We start from the raw sequence: 26,165 nt of genomic DNA, 5'->3' as shown, positions 1-26,165 counted from the left end.
AACACACAGTATTGAAGTGTAAGCTGGTATAGATTTTAATGGTGCCACACTTGGCCTTTTATGCAAGTACCCAAGCAAGGGGTACGCCCATATGGACCTTGTTGGGGACAGGGACACCAACTTACAAACCAATAATAACACATTTACAATGTAAGGCACTCCCACACAAAGCACACAATCCCTCCCCTCTGCTTGGGAGATAATTGGATCAGTAACTGTACTAATTCTAATCAAATTATCTCCAAGCACAGAAAAAACATACATTTCTAAAAAGTACCCCAAAACACATGATATCCCCCAAATTTACATCCCCCAATAGCCCTGATCTGGGTGACCAACATATCCAAAAATCACCAGATCAGTTTAGGGGTTCAGGAATTTCCTCGAAGTCATAATATTGACCGACCGTGCACATGGTCCTATGCCCAAAACAGTTCCATGAAATCAGGGCTAACAGTCTGCCAAGTTTGGTAGCCTTTTACAGGTTTCCCTGCAGGGCCCACTGTGGGCAGGAGGCTGGCAGGCTCCTCCAAAAGCTTGTGGCAAACTCACTTGGAGAGGGGAGTTTGTCACAGTAATGATATCCATACATTTAACCCCTTAAGGACACATGACATGTCATGATTCCCTTTTATTCCAGAAGTCTGGTCCTTAAGGGGTTTAAAGGAACACTTCAGAAACATAAAGCACTTCATCTTGGTTTGTTTGTCTAGACTCTAGAGTCTGTTATTTTTTCAATAATTTGTAAAAATGTAGTTTTCAATAGAAATCAGCACTTTTATAACAGGACGCCGCATCAGCTCCCAGGCTGTCCGTGGCGCTGGCTTATCTTTCAAGGTTAAATTGTTCAAGAGCTCCCATGTCTTCTCTCCAGTCCCAGATTGCTTTGCCCCCAACAACATCCTCTTGCTGTAAAGCTTGAAAGCCGCTGATTGGCTGAATTTGTCAGCTGACCGCTTTAAGCCCATTAGTGGCGCCCCTTCCCGCTGTAGTCCAAGGCTTACGTTTTCAAGCTTTCCAGCAATCGGATGTTGGAGAGGGCACAGCGATCCAGTGCTGGAGAGACTTTGCAGAACGGTTTAACCCTGAAAGTTAAGAAAGCGCCAGGAACCTCCGGGTACCATAACAACTGAATTTTATGAGGTGGTTATAGTGTCTGGATGCTCCCCTTAAGCATTGATACAACACCTTTGTAGATGCTGCTCGATGTTTGCTGCCCGATACTTCAGGATCCAGGCCCATTAGCTGATCCATTCTAACAACGCTTCTTGACTGGTATTTTTAAAAGTTAGAAAGTAGAACACGACTGTACATGGAGCTTGTTCCAAATGTTTTCATACAGTCATTTGGTCACCTACGGCCCTGAAATCTGCACTTTTTGAAAATGAGAAGGAGAGACACTCACAGAGTTATTCACTAAAGTAAAAATTGTTGGCAATTCATAGTGAATTTCAAATGTAAGGCCAAAGAAGCCTAACTGCACGTACAGATGGCTAGCAGATTTTTTCCAATCTGGCTATTTTAGCCTTAAAGGGATCCTATAGTGCCAGGAAAACAAACCCGTTTTCCTGGCACTATTTGGTTAATAGGCCCCTCCCTCATGCCCCTCTCCCGTGGGGCTGAAGGGGTGAAAACCAAAAGTCCGTTTAGATTCTGTAAGCGCCCCAGTGGCTGTCTGGTAGACAGCCACAGAGGGCAGACTTAGAGCTGCAATGTAAACACTGCAGTTACTATTATTATTATTATTATCGTTCACTAAGTGCAAAAGGATCACAGCACCCAGACCACTTCAATTAGTTGAAGTGGTCTGGGTGCCTAAAGTGTCCCTTTAAATTTAAAATTCAATTTGGATTCTTTATAATTCTCAGTTTAGTAAATAACCCACTCTGTGTGCTGAACTACTGTAGGGGTTTGGACAGTACTTTAAGGATTATTAGCTGATTTAGAGACTTCTATAAAAAAAAAAGAAACACTCCAAGCACAATAAACACTACAGTCCTCTGTTGTGGTTATGGTGCCCTAGCACCCTCCCATAGTGTTTTAAGAACAGTTTGACAATTTACCTAGGTTCCCCCAGGTGCCTACATTGCATCCAGCTTGGCTGTGTAAGGCAGATGTCTCGTTAGCTCTAACCATTGCTGAAATCAATGACATAGAGCGACTCTAGGACAAATATTGGGTTTTATTCACTAAGCTGGAAATTGTAATCCGGACCGCAAAGTATAGGCAAAGAATAACTGATCTGCAAAAGATCTCCAAATCATCTTTATCATGGCGTCCTCAAACTGTGGCTCTCCAGATGTTGCTGAACTACAACTCCCATGAGTCTTTGAATTACACAGATAGCCAGAGAATCATGGGAGTTATATTTCAGCAACATCTGGAGGGCCGGAGTTTGAGGACCCCTAATCTATATAGCCACAGCTTGGTTACTTCAGCCCACATTTTGCCATTTTTCCATATTTCAATTCGCTCCATTTATGGTTTTAGTGAATAAACCCCCTGTTGCAATAGACATGGAAGCTGCGCTACTCGGCCTCCGGCGGCAGGTGGCGCTGCTGGGATTCTCTGTGACAGCTGAGGCGGTGGGACGCTCTAGCCCCGCGTTGCTCGTTTTCTTCCTACAGAGCTCAGTGGCAGGCTCGCTTCCGGTGACCTTCCTGAGCGGCGAGTGATCGCACGGTGTGAGGTGGGTGACGTGTCCGGTGCTCGGTGCCTTTTATTATCGGCCCTGGGTAGCAAGTAGTGCTGGGTGGGGGACATACAGCTCGTTACCTGGGCCTTAACTCCTTATTGCCTTAAAGCCATAACCCTCAGGCTCCTCTAATATTAATCTGATAATTGTGTTAATATAATTATTATATTGTATATTATATCTGCTCTTACTGTGGGCATTGTTACAGGTCTCTATAGGTCAGTAGCATCTAATTTCCTTACCCTTCAGGTTTGCCTTTCATTTGACAAATGAGTTACAAGCTGTGGGATATAATAACCAAATTTTGGGGGAAGGAAGGGTGTTTCTTCCCCAAATTTTGGTTATTTTAACCCACAGTTTGTAACTCCTTTGTCAATTGAAAGGCAAACCTGAAGGGTAAGGAAATAAAATGCTAGTGACCTATAGAGACATGTAACAATGCCCACAGTAAGAGCAGACAATATAGTGAATATAATAATATTATCAGATCAATATTAGAGGAGCTTATGGCTTAAAAAAAACAAACAAAAAAAAAACCCACAGTTGAATGTGATGTTTTATATTTACTGTACATTGTGCAGTTTGATTCTCTTTAAAATCAGAACTTTTTTTTTTGTGGGGGGGTTATTCCTGGGGCTGTGAATTAATAGTAAATTCACACTATTTACTATTCATACTAGTAATTTAGAAATTGATTAGTGGAATTTTAAGTTAAAATAGCTGATCAAAAAGTAAAGTTGAATTCCAAATTTTAAAAACGTGATTAAAATAATGTCCATCCTCTTGCATTCAATATTTGTTTTATATTCCAAGGCGTTTTTTTTTTTTATTTATTTTTATTATTATTAAAAGAAAAATAAATATGGAGTTTGCCTATAGACTTGCAGTATCATCACTACAATGATCTGTTTTGTGTTGAAAGTGCTACTTTGAACAAATGCTGGGTATCGTTGATGTCCTGAAGTAATATGACTGTTTATGAATGGAACACTCCAAGTACCATCATCACTATAGCACGGTCTGGTTGTTATGGTTCCAGGAGTGCCCTGGTGACCCTTTCCAGAGTAATTAGTCAAGCCATTTGCTAGTGGTTTGACTGCTCTGTAGTGGTTATGGTGCTTTGAGTGTTCCTTTAAGGAGCTGTGCAATAAAACCCAATTGTCATAGAAATACAGAATATTTGTTTTCAAAGAATCTGTTTCCCTCTATATTATGTAAGTTTGTGACTGATAGTTGTTTTTTCACTTCTCCAGAAATGGCAGGCAAGGCTTTTTCAGCATGGTGGACCTTGGTGAGGCCGTATTACAGTAAAGCTTACCAAGAGATGTGGGTTGGTGTTGGCATCATGACAGTCCTCTATTACAAGCTGTCATATGGAGGTAAGCATGCTCTTATTAATGCAATTTATCAGGTTTTAGTTGTTTTAATATTGCCATTTTATTTTGTTTTTGCAAAATCCTGATTCTTCTACTGATTCACGTATTTCACAGAATGTGTGCAATGGGTTCGTTTCTAAAGTCGTGTTGCTCAGAACACCTTTCCTTGTAGCAAAGTGTTTGCTAATACTTGCCAATAACAAATGGTTACTAGTACTCTGGGGGTTACACTACATAACTATTCTTCTGAGTATTTTGCAATGTTGCCAGAGAGAGGTTGGGAAGTAGACATCTTCTTGTGCATTGCGCACATTATTCTATGTGGCTCTTTCTAGGTCTTCTATGGACCTTTTGTACTTATACTCTTGAATTAGGATATAGCGCGTTTGCAGGCTCCTGAAGGATGAAACACAAGGAACAGAGGATTGTGGCGCCTTTTCTCTTGCCACCATACACCAAGCAATCATGTCACCTTCAGGGGGTCTTGGCAGAAATTGCAAATACCCCAGTGTAACTGGACTCTTATAGATAGCAGAGCAATGATCCATTTTAAAGGGAAACTCGAGGCGCTATAACTTAATTTAATGGTTTTGGGGGAAAATATTCAGCTAATCATTTTACCCCTTAGAAATAAATAATTATCCTTCCTTTTTGTATGAATGAGTGTATTGAACGCCTCCGTTAGCTAGGCAACAGGTTGCGATCACTACCTCTAGTAAGCTAACAAAGCCAAAAATAGTAAGGTCCCACAAGGGGACACAAAAATAATAATAATAATAATAATACCTTCCAACATTAGTTTAAAAGAACACTGTATCGTTCAAAATACAAAACTGTATTCCTAACACTATAGTGTCCCTTCGGCTCTACGGTTCCCCTGACTCTGTGATTAAAGGGTGAGAAAACATCCAGCGCAGAGGTCGGACTCCTCCTGCGATGTCACGCCAATAGGGGAACCAAGTGAGCATGCAGTAGACCCTACCTATAGTAAAATATTAAATCAATGCTTTCCTATGGGGGTTTGAAAACGCTGGATGTCCTCGGGCAAACTGAGGACGTCCAATGTCATTTCATTGAGTAAGCACCATGAGAATGCTGGAAGAGGACAAGGACACTGCACCCAGACCACTTAAATGAGCTGAAGTGGTCTTGGTGCCTATAGTGTCCCTTTAACATAAAAATACAATAAAGGATTATGCTTTATGCGCATTTATTTATTTTTTTAGCTGTCCAAATTTTTATAATTTTATAGGTTTGAAGCACAAGGCTAATCAGCCCCTTTACCAGGGAGATGGTGAAGATGATGGATTTTATAAAAGTCTGCTAGTCTTTGCTTTTACCAGCTGTTTGAGTTGCACAGCGTATATTTGATTATAATAATTGTAAATCAGTAATGTGACATGTTATGCAAAATGTTTTGTTATTTTTTTTTTTCTTTTATCAGGATATGAAATATGTCTAACAAATGGGTCTATTTTCTTTTCTTCTCAGGCAAAAAAGCTGTGAAAGACAGTAAGTACTGCATCCCATAAGCAACTTCTGTATTAACAAAATCCAGTTACAGATACCATTATAGAGCTACTGAATGCTAACAATGACCTTTGCTTGCTCTAAATTTCAATATTCTGTTATATATCGATATACTTGGGGTTTTTGAGAAAGATACTTATTTTTGAGTGGCTTAATGTTTTGTCCTTCAGCTTGACTCTGTTGCGGTTACCTTTAAACGTTTGTGTTCTTTTATATGTTGGTTTGTGGTGGCTGTACTAGAAATGTACTGCTTTCTATCTGTTACATCGATTTCCAATACAGCTGTACAATCGATCCTTCTAAACCTGCATTCACACAGTACTACCTTCTTTGCCTTGCTCGGAGTACTGTGCTCTCAGCTTGGCAGGGAACTTCATATATACACTTACTTGTCAAATTAATAATACTAATACAAATTCAACAGGGTGCACCTTATGTCAAATATTTAGTATGCTGACAGTACAGTGTAGTTTAGGGACAGTGTGAACAGGTAAAGCTCTAGTGGTTAAATTGCTATGATACTCCTTAATTAGAAAGGAAAGTATACTTGTTCTGTTCTTCCCCCCCCCCCCCCCCCCTTTTTTTTTTCTTCTTAATGCGTTTTATAGTTAAGGCATTAAAAATGCAATACCATAAAAATAAAAAAGTTGTTATCCACAGCAAGCAGCAGTACAAGCTAGGATTAAGTGGAACTGATGAGCTGGTTTGCTGTTAGGTTATATCTCAAGCAACAGGGAAAATGAACCACTGCTCAGGGATGGTGGTGAGCCACATAGTTTGGAATGAGCGCGCCCATGGTATTATATCTTCTCCAATATCTAAAAATGAGCAAGCTTTTAGGGGTTTGCGTGTAAAATCATGCATGAGTAGTGACAAAGATGACGGGTTACAATATTTCCTTGGTTGCATTTCATATAAACTATGTAACAAGAGCTCAGAAGTGCAGAATCTCAACAATTGAAAATGTTTTTTGTTTTCAGAATCTTCCGGCCATGGTCACTAGATGATCCATTAATTCTCTGAAACAACTCGAAGTACCTACAGGAAGCTGAAATTGGACGACAATGGGAAAACAATTAAACATTTTATTTAATAAAGACATATTTCACGGTGGATTTTTCGAATGTCAGTGTTTTTCTTAACTCTTATTTTATACCTGCTCGTAAGCAAATTGTTTTTAAATGTAGTTTTCTGCTTTATTTTAGAGGGTTACTTTAATCATCATAAACACTAGAGCCCACTGTAGTATTTATGATGCTATTAGCAATGGTTTGCCCCCCTTATGAGTCCACACTTGGCTCCTGTACTCCCTGCTAGTCTGGTGATGTACTTCCTGATTCTGCAGAGCTGCATCAGCCAGTGGTTGACATTGTGTGCAATGAAAGTTGGCTGAAGACACCCCAGTGACATTGACAGAGGAGGTGGAGTTACTGCTCTGGCAGCAGAGAGGCTAAATTCAATATGTGCCGTATTTCAAAGTAAAATTCTGCACATACAGATTTCAGGCACCATGACCACTTCAAATCGTTGAAGTGGTCGTGGTGCTTGGAGAAGCCCTTTAACTTTGGATGTGCTGTAATGTAGTTCCACACGATCTGTGAAAAGTGTTTCTGTTGCTGGTAATGTGTACCTATTTATTTCAAAATTTGATTGTGGGGACTCAAATGTGTTGCTCCCAATATATAAAATAGGTGTAAAAGTGTGTACCTTTCCTTTGTGGCAAATTCTTCTGCCAGTAATCTTGGAGGATTTTCTAACACCATTAAACCACTTTCACCTTCTCCCTTTAGTTTACAAATAAAAAATCTTTAAATTGCAAATGGGACATTTCCTACTAATATTACACATTATATTAATTTGTAAGTGTAATGAATGGTAAAATAAACGGGGTTGGGGGAAAATACAAATTGTAATTAAACGGTTAAAAGATGGATTATTGTTTGTGCCACCACTATGTAAAGGGGGTTGCAACAGTTTTATACTTAAAAATAAAAAATAAAATAATATATAAAAATGTTGCGCACACACAGTTGAACATGCTAGAACACCCCTCCCGTCCCCAGTTTTCTTTTTCAAACTTGAGGTTATTGGCCTGTTCAACCAGTAGGTGTCAGTGTGTCAACATCCAGCCTGTTAGAACCACATTTCTGAAGTTAAGAATATTGAAAGGTAAAAGATGAACCTCTGAACTTCTTCTTTATTGAAAATACGCAGCTTTTCGGGGGTTGGAAGATCTTCCAATTTTGCAACAAACTAGGAAAGAAATTCCTTCTTGACCCCAAAATAGCGGTTAGATGTCTCCTTGGATCAAGTAGCTATTACCCCAATAATTAGAAATTATATCCCTGTATGTTATGTTTTTGCAAGTATTTATCCAATTGCTGTTTAAACATCTGTATAGACTCTGACAAAACCACCTCTTCAGGCAGAGAATTCTGTATCCTTATTGCTCTTACTGTAAAAAAAAAAAACCTTTTCTTTGCCTTAGATGAAATCTCCTTTCTTCCAGTCTAAATGTGTGACCTCGTGTCCTATGTATAGCCCTGTTTATGAATCGATTTCCAGATAATGGTTTGTATTGACCCTGAAAAATTTTGTATAATGTTATCATATCCCCTCCTTAAGCCAATGTTCTACCCAAGAACAAGAATATTCATCTAGACCAGCGTTTCCCAATTTGTGTTCCTCGGAACACTAATTGGGGTTCCGCCAAAAAATTAGAAAGTAAAATGGCCACGGGCGGCGAGGGAGCAGTGATCTCCCTGCTCAGCCCCCCCCCCACACACACACACACACACACACACACACACACAGCAGTGATGCCGGAGCTGGAATATGCCGTCACTCCGGCATTACTAAGAGGCGCGCGAGGGAGAAGAGCAGGGAGATCAGAGATCCCTCACCGCCCGCCTCCCCCGCTCACCTGTCTGCCAGACCTCCTGACAGATACACTTCAGTGACATATGTATATGTGTCATACACACTGACGCAGAGATACAAACACAGATACACACACCTTGACACATACATACACAGTGTGTGTATCTGAGTGCCACTGTGTTAGATTCATACACACTGGCACATGCAAACACATAAACACAGATACACACACTTAGATACATGGATACACGCACCGTGACACACACATACATACATACACACACACACACACACACACACAAAGATGCACACTGTGTGTCAGATTCTGTCAGGATTATTGTTTGATCCAGCACGTAGAACTGTACAGCACGGATGACAAATAAGTAACGTATTACCGGTCCTTAGAATGGCCGGATTTAACGTACAAAGAATAGTCAAAAATACTAGCTGAGGTCAGGGAACACAGAAAGGGACACAGAGATGAGGAAAGCCAGGAGTCATGATACCAGAATATAGACAAGTTAATAAACAAAGCCAAAGTAAAAAAACAGAAAACTATAAACAGGAACGTGCTCTCGGACAACCACAAGGGAAACCACGACAGGGCACTGAGCAGGATGAGAACTGGGCCTAAATACCCCTCCTTTAGTTCTGATAGGCTGTAACCGGCCTTTGACCCCAAAGTCAGTTACCAGGTTTCATTTGCATAATTGCTGCTCAGCATTAACCCTTCTGTGGATTAGGTTGCTGCTCGGCACAACTTTTCCTGTGTGGACAGTAAATGTCATTAACCACATTTTTATAAGCGGATGAATACGTGACAGATTCATACACACTGGCACATACAAATATGTCAAAGGGTTCCACGGGAAAAATTAACTGGGAACTCCTGATCTAGACCGATTTCTTTGTTTGAAGACTAACCTATTGTGAGGAACCGTATCAAATGCCTTGGCAAAATCCAAGTAGATCACATCCACTGCAACACCCTGATCTATACTTCTACTTGCTTCTTCGTAGAATGCAATTTGGTTAGTTTGTCTATGTAACTAATTATTCTTTACTGTCCCAGACTCTCTGTTTTTTTTGATCCAGGGGGAAAGCTGCGGATATCATATACATTCTTAAATAGCTGGTAATTATGGCACATGTCATTCAAAAGTACCAATTGGTTTTATGAACATGTTAGTATGCCCGCAAACAAGACCCATAGTAGACCTATTAACTGGCTGAATAATTGAATTCATGTTTTTTTATGAATGGAGATATATGATGCAGCACAGACTTCCATGCCATATGAGTAGTTAGCCAGAAATAAAAAGTTTTTTAAAATCAATAAATAAAATGTGCTGTATTTGTCTGGCATTATTTTTTTTTATCACTAGTTCCATTTACGGTACTTCATATACCATTGATTATGTGCCTATTCGAATAGAATAATTAGCTCAAAGTGTATAATTTCTTTTCACTCCAGTATATAAAGAATATTTCTTGTGTTGTTAACATGTCTTTCAAAGTTATTCACTGAATTGAAAATTGGAAATGTAAATCTAAACTAGCTGAATTGTAAAAACTCCAAGTCCGTTTTGCTTCCAGTTTGTCTATTTTACTCTAAAACATAAACATTATTTCACTTTGAATTCTTGGTAATTATCACATCCACAGTGTTCCTATAGAAACTCACATATTACACTACGGGTGGCCAAATGTAATGTCTGTAAGAGCCTCATGTTAACATTTAGAAATATTCAAGAGCTGCAATTAAATGTATTTGAGTATTTAACAGAACCAAATAGTGTCCCATGTGTTTCATTCCTCCAGCCCCCTCTTCCACCCCCATGTGTCAGTTAACTTCCCATGTGTAGCGTGGCCAAGCTGCAGAGGAGTTTGATTCTCTTCCCCTAATCTGACGGGAACCTGACCGGCAGGAGGTAGTGTTGTGCAGTGTGCTAACCACCTACCAGTCAGCTGGGCCCTAAGGTGGCCGTCAGTGCTGTCTTATGGTAACTCCGGCCCTGAAAAGTTTCATGATCTGCATTCGACCGTCTAAAGAGCCACAGTTTGGCCACGTCTGTACTGTACTAATTCAAACCTTATGATCTTTTGAATAGTGTATCATGTCTCTCTCTCCCTCCCCGTATACATTTATTTTTAGATTTTCAAGGTACAAAAATTATATGACCGTCAAAGTGATGGACATTACAGTTAAAATCACAAGTAACATCAAGGTAAACACTAAGTTTGTGTCAGCTCCTAGATATAATACTGTACATCCTCATTATCACACCTTGACCATAAAGGTAAAAAAAGAAAAGAAAACCGCAGAATGGGGTAGAAGCACAAGTGATGGTGGTAGGGAAGAGGCCCCAGGGAGTTCCACTATGAAAGGGAAGGTTGCTGTGTCCATGAGTGGCAAACTCTCTCAAATTTTGCTAAAGGCCCCCAGTAGTCAGAATTCCATTTGTTTGTAAAATGTGGTAGTATGCAGTGTTAATTTCTTGAATTGGCAGAGGGGTGGTAGATTTCCACTGCTAAGCTATCAACTGACTGAAACCAACACGTGTGGAGTAAGTATCTTTCCATAGAGCCTTCCAAATGGTTTTTACATCATGTGGGATGCAGCTTTTCGGCAAATGTCCATTGTAAATCCCTGTTCCCATTGGTATGTATAAGCACATTTAGCAGTAGAAGCTTTAAGTGCCAATTGTCAATCATATGTTGAGGTGAGTTTTGTGATTCTCTTGCCAGAATAAACTAGTTTATTGAATGGATTCAGATCTGAGGAGGTAATGGGTATAGGGTATGCTTAATACATTATGTGGATAGTGAGAAAATGTCTAACAAACCTGCAATCAATTATACCATGTTTGGAAAGCTAATTTTGCGGGGGATAGAATTGATCGAAGGTTAGGTAGATTAGTCTTTGGTGCCAATAACAGATATATCACGTAGGAGTATAAATGCATTGTGGCCCACGGTGGAACCTAGTCTAACATGGCACCAAGGACAGAGTCTGAGCCAAAGATGTGACAGTATGATACCTTTTTATATTGGGAACTCTTGGGTCTCTCAACTTTGAGGGTAGCCAACACATGGCAGGAGATACCCTGGGGTTTTTATATTTGAGTTGTTTGTTGAAATTGTGAGTTTATTGGGAAGAGCTATCTCAAAGGTATTGAATAGGAACAAAATCATAGAAAGTATAGGCATTTAACCCCTTAAGGACACATGACATATGTGACATGTCATGATTCCCTTTTATTCAAGAATTTTGGTCCTTAAGGGGTTAAACAGAATGTAGTCTACCCAGCCAGGTCAATTGAAATTATGGCCAAGAAGAGTTGCTTGGAACGTCTGAAGAAGTTTAACATGGTTAAGCTTGGTGGTTACATGTTGTTGAGTGCCTAAGTATGATATGGCAGTGGCTTTCAAATGAAAACCATGGGTGTCCTTTAAAGTGGGCATCATGACTTTTTAATTGTTGAAGGGGTGAACACTACATAATGCAGGAGAGGCCAAAAGGTGTCTCCTCAGCTGTTGTACTGTAATGAGTTCTAAAGCATCATGGCATAATGGGAGTTGTAGTTTTTAATTCACCTTCTTACCACCCCTGGCTTAGGGACCCCAGAGATGTTATCTGGACATGAGCAGTTATTATCTAGCTTTAACACCACTCATTTATTTTCTTAGATTATTTATCGCCCCTTCACAAACTCCTGTTTTTTGCGTCTGAAAATTCAAGATCGTTTGAGAAAAGAATGTGAAGTAAAGTCACTGAAGAGTTAATGTTTATGAATTATGATTTTTCTTTTTACGACAGCCCTTGTAATGAATGGACTAATTCTATAACCTGTGGCAAATCTGCATAGCGCGTGACACAGCAGTGTCTGACTCTGACACCTGGGCCCTCAGGTAAGATTGTGAGTAAAGATGATTACTATTTATTTGTAATCATTTAACATTCTTTACTAATTACATTTCTTTTTCCAGACATTTGTCGTTCCTGTTTATGGATCCACCCATCGACCTTATCTCAAGCACTTGGATATATAGAGCTATATTTAACTCCTTTCTTTAAGACAATGTTTCCAGGTGGTGTGAAGGCGGCAGGCGGCCTACTGACTGTAAATTATTTGTGTAAGCTGATACAATACACTCTGCACTGACAACAGGTGAAATATGTCTTTGCTAACTCTCTTTTAGTGCCAGAGGCCACAGTCTAGCATACATCTCAAGTGTCCCTGTTTAGAGTTACTTTGTGTTGAGCTGGTCTTATATTGAGTCCATCTGGCTAATATGGATATGTAACCTACGTACGACCGCTAGCTAGTATAAGGATAGGATTTTATATATTTGTCTTACCATCTGAAATTAGAAAATCAGTCACTCAGATTAGCTGTGGATTGAACCATCCCTGAACTAATCTAGATCATATCAAAATTGTTAAGGAATGAACTATAAACTTATATACCGGTAGTTCTCATATAACCTGAAAAGACTGCCTTCACTGTCCTCCCTCGTTTGGTTAATAGGAGGTGAGGGAAACAAATACAGGTTGTCATTGTATTCCTCAATCAATGTGCATCTAGGGCTTGTTTGGATGGTAATTTATTGCGAGGGGGCCCTAGGACCCCAGATAGAAAAGGGGACCCAATAGTATGTCCCTCGTATTAATGCACATTGTTTGCTTTAAGGTCCAGACCACCTAGTGGATAGGTATACTCATGGGTTCCTGTCCCCTAAATTTACAAATAGATATTTTAACAGTGGGATACTACCAAAGATATCATTTTAACCAAAATGGAACCCAAAGCCCTCTCTTATTTTCATTACCCAATGTGACACTGGTAAGGTCTTTAAATGGTGGCCATTGAGTACACCCTAAACCTCTCCTACTCCACGTAAAGCAGGGGGTGCATAATGAAATGGAGTACATCTTCCCATGAATACATTCACACCACTGAGGTAATACAGTTCTGCCCTCTTAGGTAAAGTGTCTGGGAGGTTAACATTTCCCAAGGTACCAAGAGAGCCAACCAATTGGAATCTCAACAAAATTTAGAGCAGCTACTATTATCCAATGGTTTCACCTGCAGTGGAGGCTTGTGAAGTTTAATAATTACTTGTTGGGCTCTGTCATCTTAATCTAATATACTCAACCCCTGCCCCACTGAGATTTAACTTCCTGCTCAATACTGCTGAAGCTATAGATAAACATATTTGAGAAGAAAATATTTATGATGCACCCCATGAGGTTATTACTCAGTAAAAGGATAATACACAGACCTGACTTTTAGGGTGTCGTAGATATGATGATCCCATGCAAACCTGGGTTGGGTGGAGGTACAGAAAATGGGAGAATTTTATTGCAAAATCTTAGTAACTCAGCCTCTCGGAAGCATCTTCTAAAGGGAGAGAACCATTGATATAATCATGACAAACTTTTTTTTTTTTTTTAATACACATTAGTTTTTACCATGCCAACTTTTAAAAAAAAAACATTTTCCAATAAAATTTGGTGGGAAGGGTGCACTGTCTGCCACCTGCTACTTTGGACCACTATTCATCTGTGGACAATAGTGATTACTCCACTATTCATTTGTGGACAAAGGTTGCTAAGGCAAAGACACTGCTAGCATATCTATATTTGTATAAGGGGGTTCTTCTCACCTTACCTCATCACCTGATGCTACCGTTCGGAGGCAATAAACCTGCTTTGTGAGCAAAGCAGGTGTCTGCAGCCCTCAAAGTACAGCTGTGCCAATCATACACTAATAGACATTGTTAGATGTCTCAGCTAGAGAGACAGTACAGTCTACACATCGTGACCTCCAATAAGTGCAAAACATACATCTGTTAAACTGGTACAAACACCTTATCTCTCCCAATCGAGAGATAATAACAGAAGGAAAGGGACATGGAATTGGATATGGACAAAAGAAGTAAAATACGTGTTTTGTTGCGCTAGCTGCTGGGAGTTGCAATTCACAGGAACTTGTATGCAATACGACGCCCATATATACCAGTCCATATGATAACCAGTCTCAGAGATTTATATTATGAAAGATTAAAAACACACCATCTCCTTAAATCGAGAATGACACGGTAATAATAAATGAAGCAATTAAATTCTATGCAACCAAGCACATTCAAGAGTTAACATATCATCCTACGACATGTAACCTTATGAATGCATTCAAGCTCCAAAAATGTCTACATAAATGAATCATGATTCCTTAGCACTGACTCATCGTGTGTATGAAGAGGTCATAGAGGCATTTTTATAGAAATGTAAGTTAGCGTCACGTTCCAATTAAAGATTTTAGCCTCTGGCCCTTAGTGATGAACTGCAACTCTCGTAATGCTCAGCCAAGGTTTAATAGTGTGACTGGATTGCCAGAGGTTGGTGACTGTTCTCCATAATGACTGACTTGGCCATTTAAAACTAACTTAAATGCAGAACCAAGATTTTTAATACTATGTTCATTTAATATGATATAACTTTACCGTATATTTAATACGTGTTTATAATCTGAAAAATATAATTAAAGCAGATCTGTCACTGTCTGGGATCTTTACATAATTAGCAAAGACACTGGATGGTGACATTGCTGTTGAGGGTCCGGTGGCCTGGGGGGTATGGGGCAGGCAAAGGTAAGTTTTACTTACCTGTACCTATCCCCCATGGGAGCCGCCATCCTCTTTCATCTGCTTTTCTTTATCTACTGAGTTCAGCTGCCAGGAGCCGAACCCAGTGCTGTACTCTTGCGCATGCGCGATAGTATAGCATTGAGTTCTATGGATCCTCTATAGATAGAGCTTCATTTCCCTACAGTCGTCACTGGTGACGGCTGGGGAAAATGACGAACATGATGGCGGTAGCTCTGCTCAGGATTAAGCATTGTCAGGCGAAGCAAAAATACTGAGACAAAATAGTCTCTACTTTGTCTCAGTATATGTTTTGACTAAGTTGGATTTTCAGTTAAATGCCAACAGAGTCAATTGAAGTATTTCAGAAAGATTCTATGTTTATGAAATACTAATCTATTTAGTAGGGAAGAGGTGACAGCGCAGCTTTAAACGTAGACACTGCAAACTTTCAGTGTGAGGAACCATGTATGTACCCCTGTCCTGTATCTTGGCTTCCTTTAAATTGTTGTTACAAGCTCCGCCCTTTGCGCCTTTCAGCTAATTTTTCTCTCAGTTCTGAGATTTGGGCTTACAACTCTGTTGTAATCTTGCTGTTTAATAATAGCCCCCCTGCGGATTTCCTTATCTCTTCCAGAGTGGTGAAATGTTTTCTTGTTAATTGATACTTTCCATTACAGAATGTTACATTGTTTTTCCAACTCGCTTTTGGGAAGGGTACTTTACAATCCTCCACATGTAGCACTCCTCATAGCGTTTTTCCGATCCAGCTGAATCAACACATTCTGAATGAAAAGCTTCAGGTTGCTAACGTTCCCAGATTTGTTATATCGGGATAAAATAATCATAACTGCTGGAAACTTTATAAAACACTCATATATGTGTATTAAGGCTCAAAATAGGATCAGGTCCCTGAGCTCAGTACGCAGGCTGAGGCACATGCAGTTTTTGCAAAAATATAAATACTGCCGGCAAACCTTGCATTATCTAGCTCGCCCCCCAACAGGAGATAGAGAGATGAAGATAGTTGCAAATGCCAAGGTTGCATGCGCAGTAGGCCTGGGAGTGCTGGCATTGAATTTCATGTAACCACTTGCAGCATTTTTGTACATTCCATCCATAAGAAAGCAATGTAACGTAGTGTGCTGTGCAGTAGTACAAATTTGTCATCTCACCATCATTTCTAACAGTTGCACATGTTGTCCTTGGCTTCCTGTACTTATATATGTAAAATCGTATTTGCATATATTAAGTGATGATTCCTTTCTTTTTTACATATGAATCACAGATGGCAAGCTCGTTTCAGCAAGGCCTCTTTACCACTTGCCTCATTTAATGTTTTGCTTGTCAATTACTTGTTGACCCACCTCTTCCATCAGGCATTCAGTCCGCTCATCTGACCATCAGAAACTCCTAACTTTTATATCTTTATGTTTGTATATTTGTAAAGTGCTTTGAGTCTCACAGGGAGAAAAGCGCTATAGAAATCGCAAATTATTATTCTAAACACATGTATTCTATAATTATAAATGCTAATACCGTTTTCCTCGAAAATAAGACCGGTCTTATATAATTTTTCTACAAAAATTTTACTAGGGCTTATTTTCGGGAGATGTCTTAATTTTCAGGGGAATACGGTAGCAAGCATGTGCAAGAAAGTATGTAGGAATTCCCCCAAACATAGACCAGTAAAATAGGGCATGGAATCCAGCGAATCTATGTTCAGGCCAAATTCCCCGAACATATATTAGCGAACAAGCGACGATCTTAACTAGGGCTTATTTTCAGGGTAGGGCTTATATTACAAGCATCTCCTGAAAATAAGGTAGGGCTTATTTTCTGGGGATGTCTTATTTTTAGGGAAAAACATATAGTTTGCATTATCGAGCACTGACTGGCTCTAAAGTTGGTGGAGCATTTTGATAGTGTATCAAAAGACTTGACACCTCAATATAATACAAATAATACAGAGGATTATGTTTCATCATAGATATATAACAACATATATCAAGAACTAAACAATGAATTACATAATCTGTGTGTACAATCACAAGTAAAATATTAATTACTGAGTACAATACATTAAGAATATTCCATTAGAGATTTTGTACCTGTCATACTCACTGTCATTGCTTCCGGTAACTATTATAAAGACATCCTTCCCTACTTCACCTTCCCTGTGTCTATGGTTATATATATTTGGTGTGCAGGCTCTTGGCTAGAAGTACTCATATCGCCGCGAATAGATTTTTTGATTTTACATTTTATAATATTTTTTGTTTTTGAGAAAAATAAAACTTCCTGGCATTGCACCAACCTCCCATATGCACCAACCTCTAGTGTAAACGTTTCATCTAGTCTTGGGCAAGATTGGTCTGTAGTCGTGCTATTGGCACTCCAATCCGCAGGGACATACAGGTATATAACTACATAAGCTCTCTCTAGACCTTGAGCCTTCAAAGTGGTGTTTTTATTAGTTTAGTTTCACAAACGAAATTCATGCTTGAAAAGGTGATTCAAAAATATTCCTATAAGGTACGGTTTCCATGAGAACAGAATATTATGGTTACCAGAATGCTAACGCAAAACAAACAGTACAGTAACTGTATGGAGTGTTTAATATAGTAAAGGCATGCATACTGGTTAACCATGATCACATTTTATCATCACTTTAATTATTGCAGCGTTCACGTCGTAAATAAATTAGTATACAAAAATATGTAATAAAGTTACTGTAGAATTAAATCATTTGTGACTACTCATATTTATTCCATTTCATTTCATGCCTTGTTAGTCCACAATTTTACCATTCTGACTCGGAGATATCTATCTATAAACACAGAAAAAAAGCAATGATGACACGATGTCAAATGCATTAAAAATCATTCAGGTGAACTGCATCTTCTAGTGACGCAGGTTAACTCTGTATGTAAAACTGTCTCACCAGTATCTTGGTATTGATCCCAACAGTCACAATTTCAGGTACATATTCTGTACCACTTTTGAGGACACCAGAGATCAAGACACACTTTACGTAGGCAGCCCTTATTGCTTCTTGTCAGCGCACCCTTTTGAGGAACGAACACACTTTTCCAGATCTGTCTTCCTGTTCAGTTCCCCTAAATACTGAAATACTGCGTTGGAATTTCACTGAACCTATTGGACCAATACTGGATCTGTCGCTTTCAAGGATCTTTGTTAAAAATATGTAAAGATCCCACAAAGCGGATCTGCTTTAAAGAGTAATTCCAAGCGCCACAACCACATCATGGTGCCTGGAGTCTGTACGAGCAGCGTTTCACTTTGAAACGGTGCACATATGGAATTTAACCCTTCTGCTGCCAGAGGTGTAACTTCCAAAATCATTGGAGCATCATTAGCCAGCCTGAAACTAGGTTTTCCAGCTTGCCAATGTCAATTCTCTACTAATTTTTTTTTCACCGTGCGCCATTCATTGACCGCACTCAGACAATGAATGGTGGCTGGAGAAGTGGGTTATGGTCCATGGAGTCTGAGTGCCATTCTTGTTTTCAAATGGTTTGTGAAAAAAAAAAAATAGGTCTCTCTCTTAGCACCAGAGACACAGCTCTTCATCTGATAAATTAAAAGGTTCACCTCCATTGTCTTTACAAAGCTGGCCCACCTTGGACAGCAGTTATAGGCTCAGAAAGCTGGGCATAACCCAGCACCTGCAGGTCTTCATTGCTTTTAAAAGTTGGCTGGCTTTGGACAAATAATATTGGAATTCAAACTCCATCAGAGACAGAGGGGCCATGTCTTGGATGCTGAGAGAACAATTTTAAAATGTGAATGGCACCCAAAGACTCCATGCACCATAACCACTACAATAAGCTGCAGTTGTTATGGTGTTTCAAACATTGCTCTCTTGTTCTAGCATATTTCTTTATTAAAAAACAAAAACATAAAAAACCCACACATTTCAATATTAACCTAGTAAAATGCATGATTTGGGATTTAATTAAATCAGATATATAAAAATAAATATAAAATGTCTTGTTTGTTTATGGACAGCTATGCGCATTGCTGCAGCTGTTTCCTGTTGCTGGGCTTCCTAACTCAGGGTGAAATGGCCAGTGACAGCCAGCCCAGGGCTGCCATGTCTGAATCACACATATCCCCGCCGCCATCTTGCTACACCTCAGCCATGGATTTAAAGGGACAGTGACTGGCAGCTCTCTCTGACTGGGGCCACGCCCACTCGCCGCATTCCAGGCATTCCGCTTCGTGACGTCACACCGAGATTGACAGCAGGGGAGGGGGCGGCGAGAAGAGGGCGTGGCCACGCAGCACCTGAGGACGTCTTTTTCTCCGCAGCGCTCATTAGTGTCTAAGCCCCGCCCTCCTCACCTTGTTACTCGGCTGCCGGCCCCGCCCCCCAGTCCCTTAGCGCCCCGCCCTCCTCACCTTGTTACTCAGCTGCCGACCCCGCCCCCAGTCCCTCAGCGCCCGCCCTCCTCACCTCACCCCGCCCCCCGGTCCCTTTGCGCCCCGCCTCCTGTCTCTCTCCCGAGCTGTACCTATCCAGGAAGGAAGGAAGGCCGGGGCCGTGAGGCAGGAAGGAGGAGGCGGGGAGGAGAGGAGGCCGCCTGCCCTGCGGATCGCAGCCATTTCGCGCTCCCTGTCCCCAGGCTGATCCCCGGAGCTGTCACCGGGCCCGGCCGGACACACACACAGACTGACTGACAGCCGGCCGCAGACATGATGCCGGTAAGATGCTCTGCGCCGGGAGACGGACTTTCATTATCACCATTATAATCATATTCATTATCACCAGCATCGTTATTATATCTATATATACCATTATTATCATTATATATATACACACCATCATTATATCCATTATTATATACATATATATATATATATATATACACCATCATCATCATTATTATCACTATTCTCATTAATATATTTATCACATCATCATCGTTATTATATATATATATACCATCATTATTATATCTATCATTCTCATTATATTTATTATATCTATCTATGTATATATCATCATTATCATTATTATATTTATCATCATCATCACCATCTTATATATATACACACACACACACACACACACACACACACACACACACCATCATTATCATCATTATATCCATTATCATTCTTATTATATCTATATCATCATCATTATATTTATTATTATTATAATATACTGCAGCCATTCATATACTGTGCGGGCAGTGTGCTCCCATCAGCCTGCATCCATTATTATTATATTTATTATTTATAACTATCATCATTCTTCTTATATCTATCATTATTATATCTATTATCATTATTATTATTATCTATTATTATTATTATACTGCAGCCATTCATGTACTGTGCTGGCAGTGTGCTCCCATCATTATTATTACTGTATTTTCATTATTATCACTGTTACTATTATCATTACTGTATTTTCATTATCACTGTTACTATCATACTGCCATTGATCTGCTATATACAGACAGTGTGCTCCAATCACCCTGCACTCATTATTATTAATAATAATAGTATACTGCAGATAACAGGATTACGGGGATAGAGTTATGCTATGTGTGCTGATAATATGGGGCTAGGATTATATACTGTATATATTATGTTACTGGTTAGATTGATATACTGTGTTCATATTAGTTGTGTATACTGTGTGTATATTGACATACATGGTATAGTGCTGTGTATACTGTGTGTATATTGACATACATGGTATAGTGCTGTGTATATTGACATGCATGGCATAATGCTGTGTATACTGTGTGTGTATATTGACATACATGGCATAGTGCTGTGTATAGTGACATACATGGTATAGTGCTGTGTATATTGTGTGTATATTGACATACACGGTATAGTGCTGTGTATATTGACATACATGGTATAGTGCTGTGTATACTGTGTGTATATTGACATACATGGTATAGTGCTGTGTATACTATGTGTATATTGACATACATGGTATAGTGCTGTGTATACTATGTGTATATTGACATACACGGTATAGTGCTGTGTATACTATGTGTATATTGACATACACGGTATAGTGCTGTGTATACTGTGTGTATATTGACATACACTGTATATTGCTGTGTATACTGTGTGTATATTGACATACACGGTATATTGCTGTGTATACTGTGTGTATATTGACATACACAGTATAGTGCTGTGTATATTGACATACATGGTGGTATAGTGCTTTATATACCGTGTTCAGATTCACATTTGTAGTATAGAGCTGTATATACTGTGTTCAGATTGATTTACGTGGTATTAATGTGCTCTATATACTGTGTACCGATTGACATTTGTGGTATAGAGCTGTATACACTGTGTACCGATTGACATGGTAATTTGCTGTATATACTGTGTTCAGATTGACATTTGTGGTATAGAGCTGTATACACTGTGTACCGATTGACATGGTAATTTGCTGTTTATACTGTGTTCAGATTGATGTGCTGTGTGCTTATTGATGTGCATGTAATCCTGCTTCACAGAGCGATCACAGTTACACTATATGTGTATGCATGTTTTTATGGAGCTAGAATTCTATTCTCTTGGAATATTTTGTATATTTGAATATTATTTGCTTACTAACATTTGCCTGCATGGGGTTAACTATTGTTATTGGCATCTGATGATCCCCTTTTAAAATATAAAATACCTGTAAATCAAAGTACGCTGTAGAACAGCATGCCCATAACCTCTGTATTCCTCCCTGTGTACAGCTCTCTCTTTCTATTCATTGCTGTGATGGTAGCAGCTCACATCCTATATGCACTGCAGTGGTTACTGCCCATTCAGTGTTCAGTCCTTTCTGCTAAGGGCATTGCAGTGTTAAGAAAATATACACTGTCCTGGTTGTCTATTGCTAGTAGATGGTTTAACAGTGTGGTTCTGGAAAAGGTCAAGCATTTGATGAGGTTAATTATTATGATTTAACCCTTTCCTGACACTGAGTTTATAATCACTTGGCTCTGAAATGAGTTTAACTAGATTTTAGCCATGACCAAAACACATTTCTATTAATCTAAGATGTCCTTCTAGAATTACATTGTATAAACATAGCCCTCGCTGTCTGAATTGCTGTCCTTCCCTAGAGAAAGTTCTGTAGATCTATAAGTACTCAAATCAGAGCGATTTTGCCTTTGATTATTGGATTTGTATATATACTTACGTATGTCTCTGTTGTAGTAATGGTTTTTTAATTTTTTTATTTTTTTTTACTGTATTGCATTCACTTTTAGAGAGTTGGTATTCAGTTTAATGTGTGGTTGGCACAGTAATAGCACTGCAACTGGTATTTGTGCCACACTGCAGCACTCCAAATTAGTATCTGCAGTATACCGTGTAAAAGGCTTAGCCCCCCAATCATTGCAGTGTTTATGCACTGTGAAAAAAACGCACTTAATAACATTAGAAAAAAAATAGCAATACACATGAATACACCGAAATGTAGCACAGTTGATTGCCCTAAAAAAATAGGCATGCTCTCTTACAGGTGCGTAGCCAATCCACCTGTTTATTGAATTCCTTCAGCAGCGCACCTGATTCCATTTAATAAAGTGTTGATTAATTGAGCCAGGTGTGCTGATGTTGCACAGAATGAATGGGATGTTTGATAGAGATAAAATCAGTTCTTCATCAGCAATAGCTTGCGGAGAAGGAATTTCAAACTGTGACGTTCGAGCTGTCAAAATAACATTTGAAGATGCTAGGCAAGGGACCAGTGAGATAGTGTTCCAAATACAGTATCTTGGTGTCCTAGGTTTGATCCATGCAGGGTCAGCCTTTTCATTCTACATATGTTTATCAAAACCATTACCGTTAACTAGCGTAATAACAGTCGGACATCATCATGTACTTCATAAACGTTCGCATTGTTACAGTAAAGAAAGAAAAAACACAGGACGACCTAAAGGTTGCCCTTCATCTCTGAACTGTTTTTAAAAAGTCACTACCCTGGGAGATGGGGACAGACACGTGGGTAGACAAAAAAAACCTGGGGGAGATTTTTCAAGGGATAACAGGTGTCATAGTGGGTGCAAAATGCTATATGCTGTGAAACATTCTATTGGTTTCCATGTCAATCACTCCTTGTTTAGCACTTTGCTCCAGAATAGCACCCTTTTACATGGATAAATCTAATCTGTAAGAATATTAGAGTGAATAAAAGGTGGTTTTGGCTTGGTGTCCCTGGAATTGCTGTTTCATATAGGCATATACCCAAACACACCACTGTTCCCAGGTATGTGTTTTGATGGGCTTTGTCTTTTATAATTGTGACAGATTAACCTGGTCACTTTAACAACTGGCACTGGACTCTGAATCAACTCATCCACAATAGAGCTTTTATCATCATGTTTGCCCCTCCATGCTGTACTTGGACTTTACAGGACATAAGGAGCCTAGCCTTTGGCCCAGCGAGCCCCCATTGGCTTTCAGGACACTCCTTGGGGCTGAATGGAGCACAGAGTGCTTTACTGGGTGGGGTACCTAGAAACCATATGGAGCTGTACTACGGATGGGAAGACTGCTGCAATCCGGTGAAATTTCAAGTGGGTATCGCTCGTTCCCTGCACCCCCAACTGAGTGCTATTTGGAGGGGAGGTCAGGGCGGTAATGGGGCATCCAGCGTCAACAAGGATTTGAAGGAGCTCCCTTCTACAGGACTCAGAGAAGCCATTATTTGAGACCCGGACTTGGTACCAAACAAAAATTCTGCATCGGATGGCGGCCTGGCCAAACGTTAACTGGTGATTACTTGGCTAGACACCTCTGACCCACTTTTTAGACCACTTGCACCTCCAAACCAGAGCTCTCTGCTATGTATAACATTTGGGGATAACTGATGGGGAGCTCTCTGTTTTGGTGACAGTGTTGTAAGACAACCTGGTGTGTAGTAATTCAATTCTCCTGCATTTGAATTATGTCCCAGACACCAAGGTGCCCGGGGGTTGATTGTATTGTATTTGGTTTGATTACCCCCCTGTTTAGAACACCTGTATAAATATGAGTTGTTGAAGAAAATGTGTCTGTGTTACCCTTCATCATGCCTCGGCTGATACTTGGTGACTGAGCTATAATCACTCTAGCTGATTTGTTCCAGAGGTGAGTGGATACTTAACAGAGCTACTCAGTCTGAGTATTAGAGCTCCATCACAATAATGAGAAAATCCACTAGCCATTTTCTTGATGTAAAAGACTTTCGGTACTCGGATGAAGCAAATGTATTGCTGCTCCCCCAATATATCATGATCCTTTCACTCCAAGCTCTTCTGAATGACCTGCCATTTGCTACATTACAATTTATAGGACTAGTTACTCAAGTGATAATTCTATGTGAATTTTATTTGAATTTCTAATTTAAAGCCGGAGTAGTCAAATTAAAAGAATAGTTGTCGTAGAGAATTTTTCCAGTTAAACTATTTTGATCTTTAAATTTGAAATTCACTTTGATTCCTTACTTTAAGGGGTACCTCAATTAATCTAGCTAAAGGTTTATTGTATTGATAAATTAAGGTTTGTGTGAAGTTCACCAATGATGGGTTCTAATTTAAGAACTGGCTGTTGTGTATGGAACCATGATACATGGTAGGCTGACACCATCTATTCTACCTGCCTTTGAACCTGTCTTACAACAGTGAATATTAAAAGCATCCGAGCTGTACCCTGTCCTTGTAGTCTGGTAAACTCCATAAACAGCAATAAAGTCAGCTTGCCTTCCACCCATGACCACTTCACACAGGGTTCTCCTGTGATGATGATCAGAGATAAATGTCACTCGAGGAGTCATGCTGATTAGTCATTTGGAAAATAAAATTCCGTGATTGTTTTACGTACATATAAAAGTCTGGTGTTCTAGTAGTAATTGTATCCTTTGGTGTTGTACACACAATTAATACGTGTATTGTGCAAACACACAATTTTGAATTGGTTTGATTGACACATGCTAAATCATTTATTTAAGTTTAATCTATTCTTCCTCCTACCTAATCACAACATTGGCCGACTTCATCATGTACTTATCTGTGGAGACTCGGTTTCCTTTTCTCGCAATACCTTGTGATTTTGGAACATTTCTCTTTGGGTTTTTGTTGTTTCTATGGTAACCAAGGGCCATGGAGAATTTTTTTTTTTTTTTCTCCACTCGACTATTTTATTTGTTTTTTTTGTCTAAGCCTACAGAAATTGTTCGGTTGCCATTCATTTTTGTGCCTTATTTATTTATTTTTTGCTTATCATATGGAAATTGTATATATCTAGTTATCTAAAATATGTAAATATATAATGATTTGCAGTGATTTTCTTTAATAAAAAGTTTCTAGTACACTGGTATTCTGGTAAAAACTCAAATACAAATTTGAGGTTGGCAAATTTGACATGCTTAATAATATGGAGCCATTTTGTGACTTCTTCCCAGTAAACCTTATTCATGTGTGTGGTTTAGTCAAATTGGAAGCAGAAGTTCAGATAAAATGAACATACCTCTGCAAACCTAAACAAGGGTAATGTGTGCAGCCATTTTGAATGTTTGTTTACATTTTACTGCTGTTTAAATTATTGCTTCCCTTTTATTAAGATGAGACTAAGGGCTTATTTTATGAATCTTGGCCTGAGATGGGGCTCTTTTGATTTGAGAAATAATCAAAAGACTTTTGGTGGTTCTTGTACGAATTGCATTAATCTGAATACATAAATTCAAAAACATACACAAAAACACCTTTTAAATTTTTTTTTACATTTACTCCTCACATATTTGACACATCCATTTTGTAAATTTCCCTGTTGAAATGGCGATCCATTTTAGTGATGGCAGCATGCGCCACGGCCATTTTTTTAAATAAAATAATTTCCCATGATGCACAACTAGCTGCAGTTGCTGTTGTTTTGGAGAATATACCATCGCATTTATTGTGCTAGCTCTTCAGGCAGGGATTAGCGGGCATTTTAACCTCCGTATTGAATGTCGTACATGGTGTGGATTTGAATGTTTTTTTTTTTTTTTG

At 39.3% G+C, this 26,165-nt stretch overlaps 1 protein-coding gene across 1 annotated transcript in view; it reads left to right on the top strand.

The window, feature by feature from the left end:
* Positions 1-19,643: 19,643 nt before the first annotated feature.
* The window catches only part of PPP1R13B (protein phosphatase 1 regulatory subunit 13B), an 87,789-nt gene continuing 81,267 nt past the window's right edge, over positions 19,644-26,165 (top strand). The window contains exon 1 of the mRNA XM_063439184.1: positions 19,644-19,857. Coding sequence (XP_063295254.1) covers positions 19,849-19,857 — 9 coding nt within the window. The 5' untranslated portion in view covers positions 19,644-19,848. The remainder of the gene's footprint in view (positions 19,858-26,165) is intronic.

Source organism: Pelobates fuscus, chromosome 13 (assembly GCF_036172605.1).
Source record: "Pelobates fuscus isolate aPelFus1 chromosome 13, aPelFus1.pri, whole genome shotgun sequence".
NCBI lineage: Eukaryota > Metazoa > Chordata > Amphibia > Anura > Pelobatidae > Pelobates > Pelobates fuscus.
Note: the sequence above shows the minus strand (reverse complement) of the source record. Positions and strands in the feature narration are given on the sequence as shown.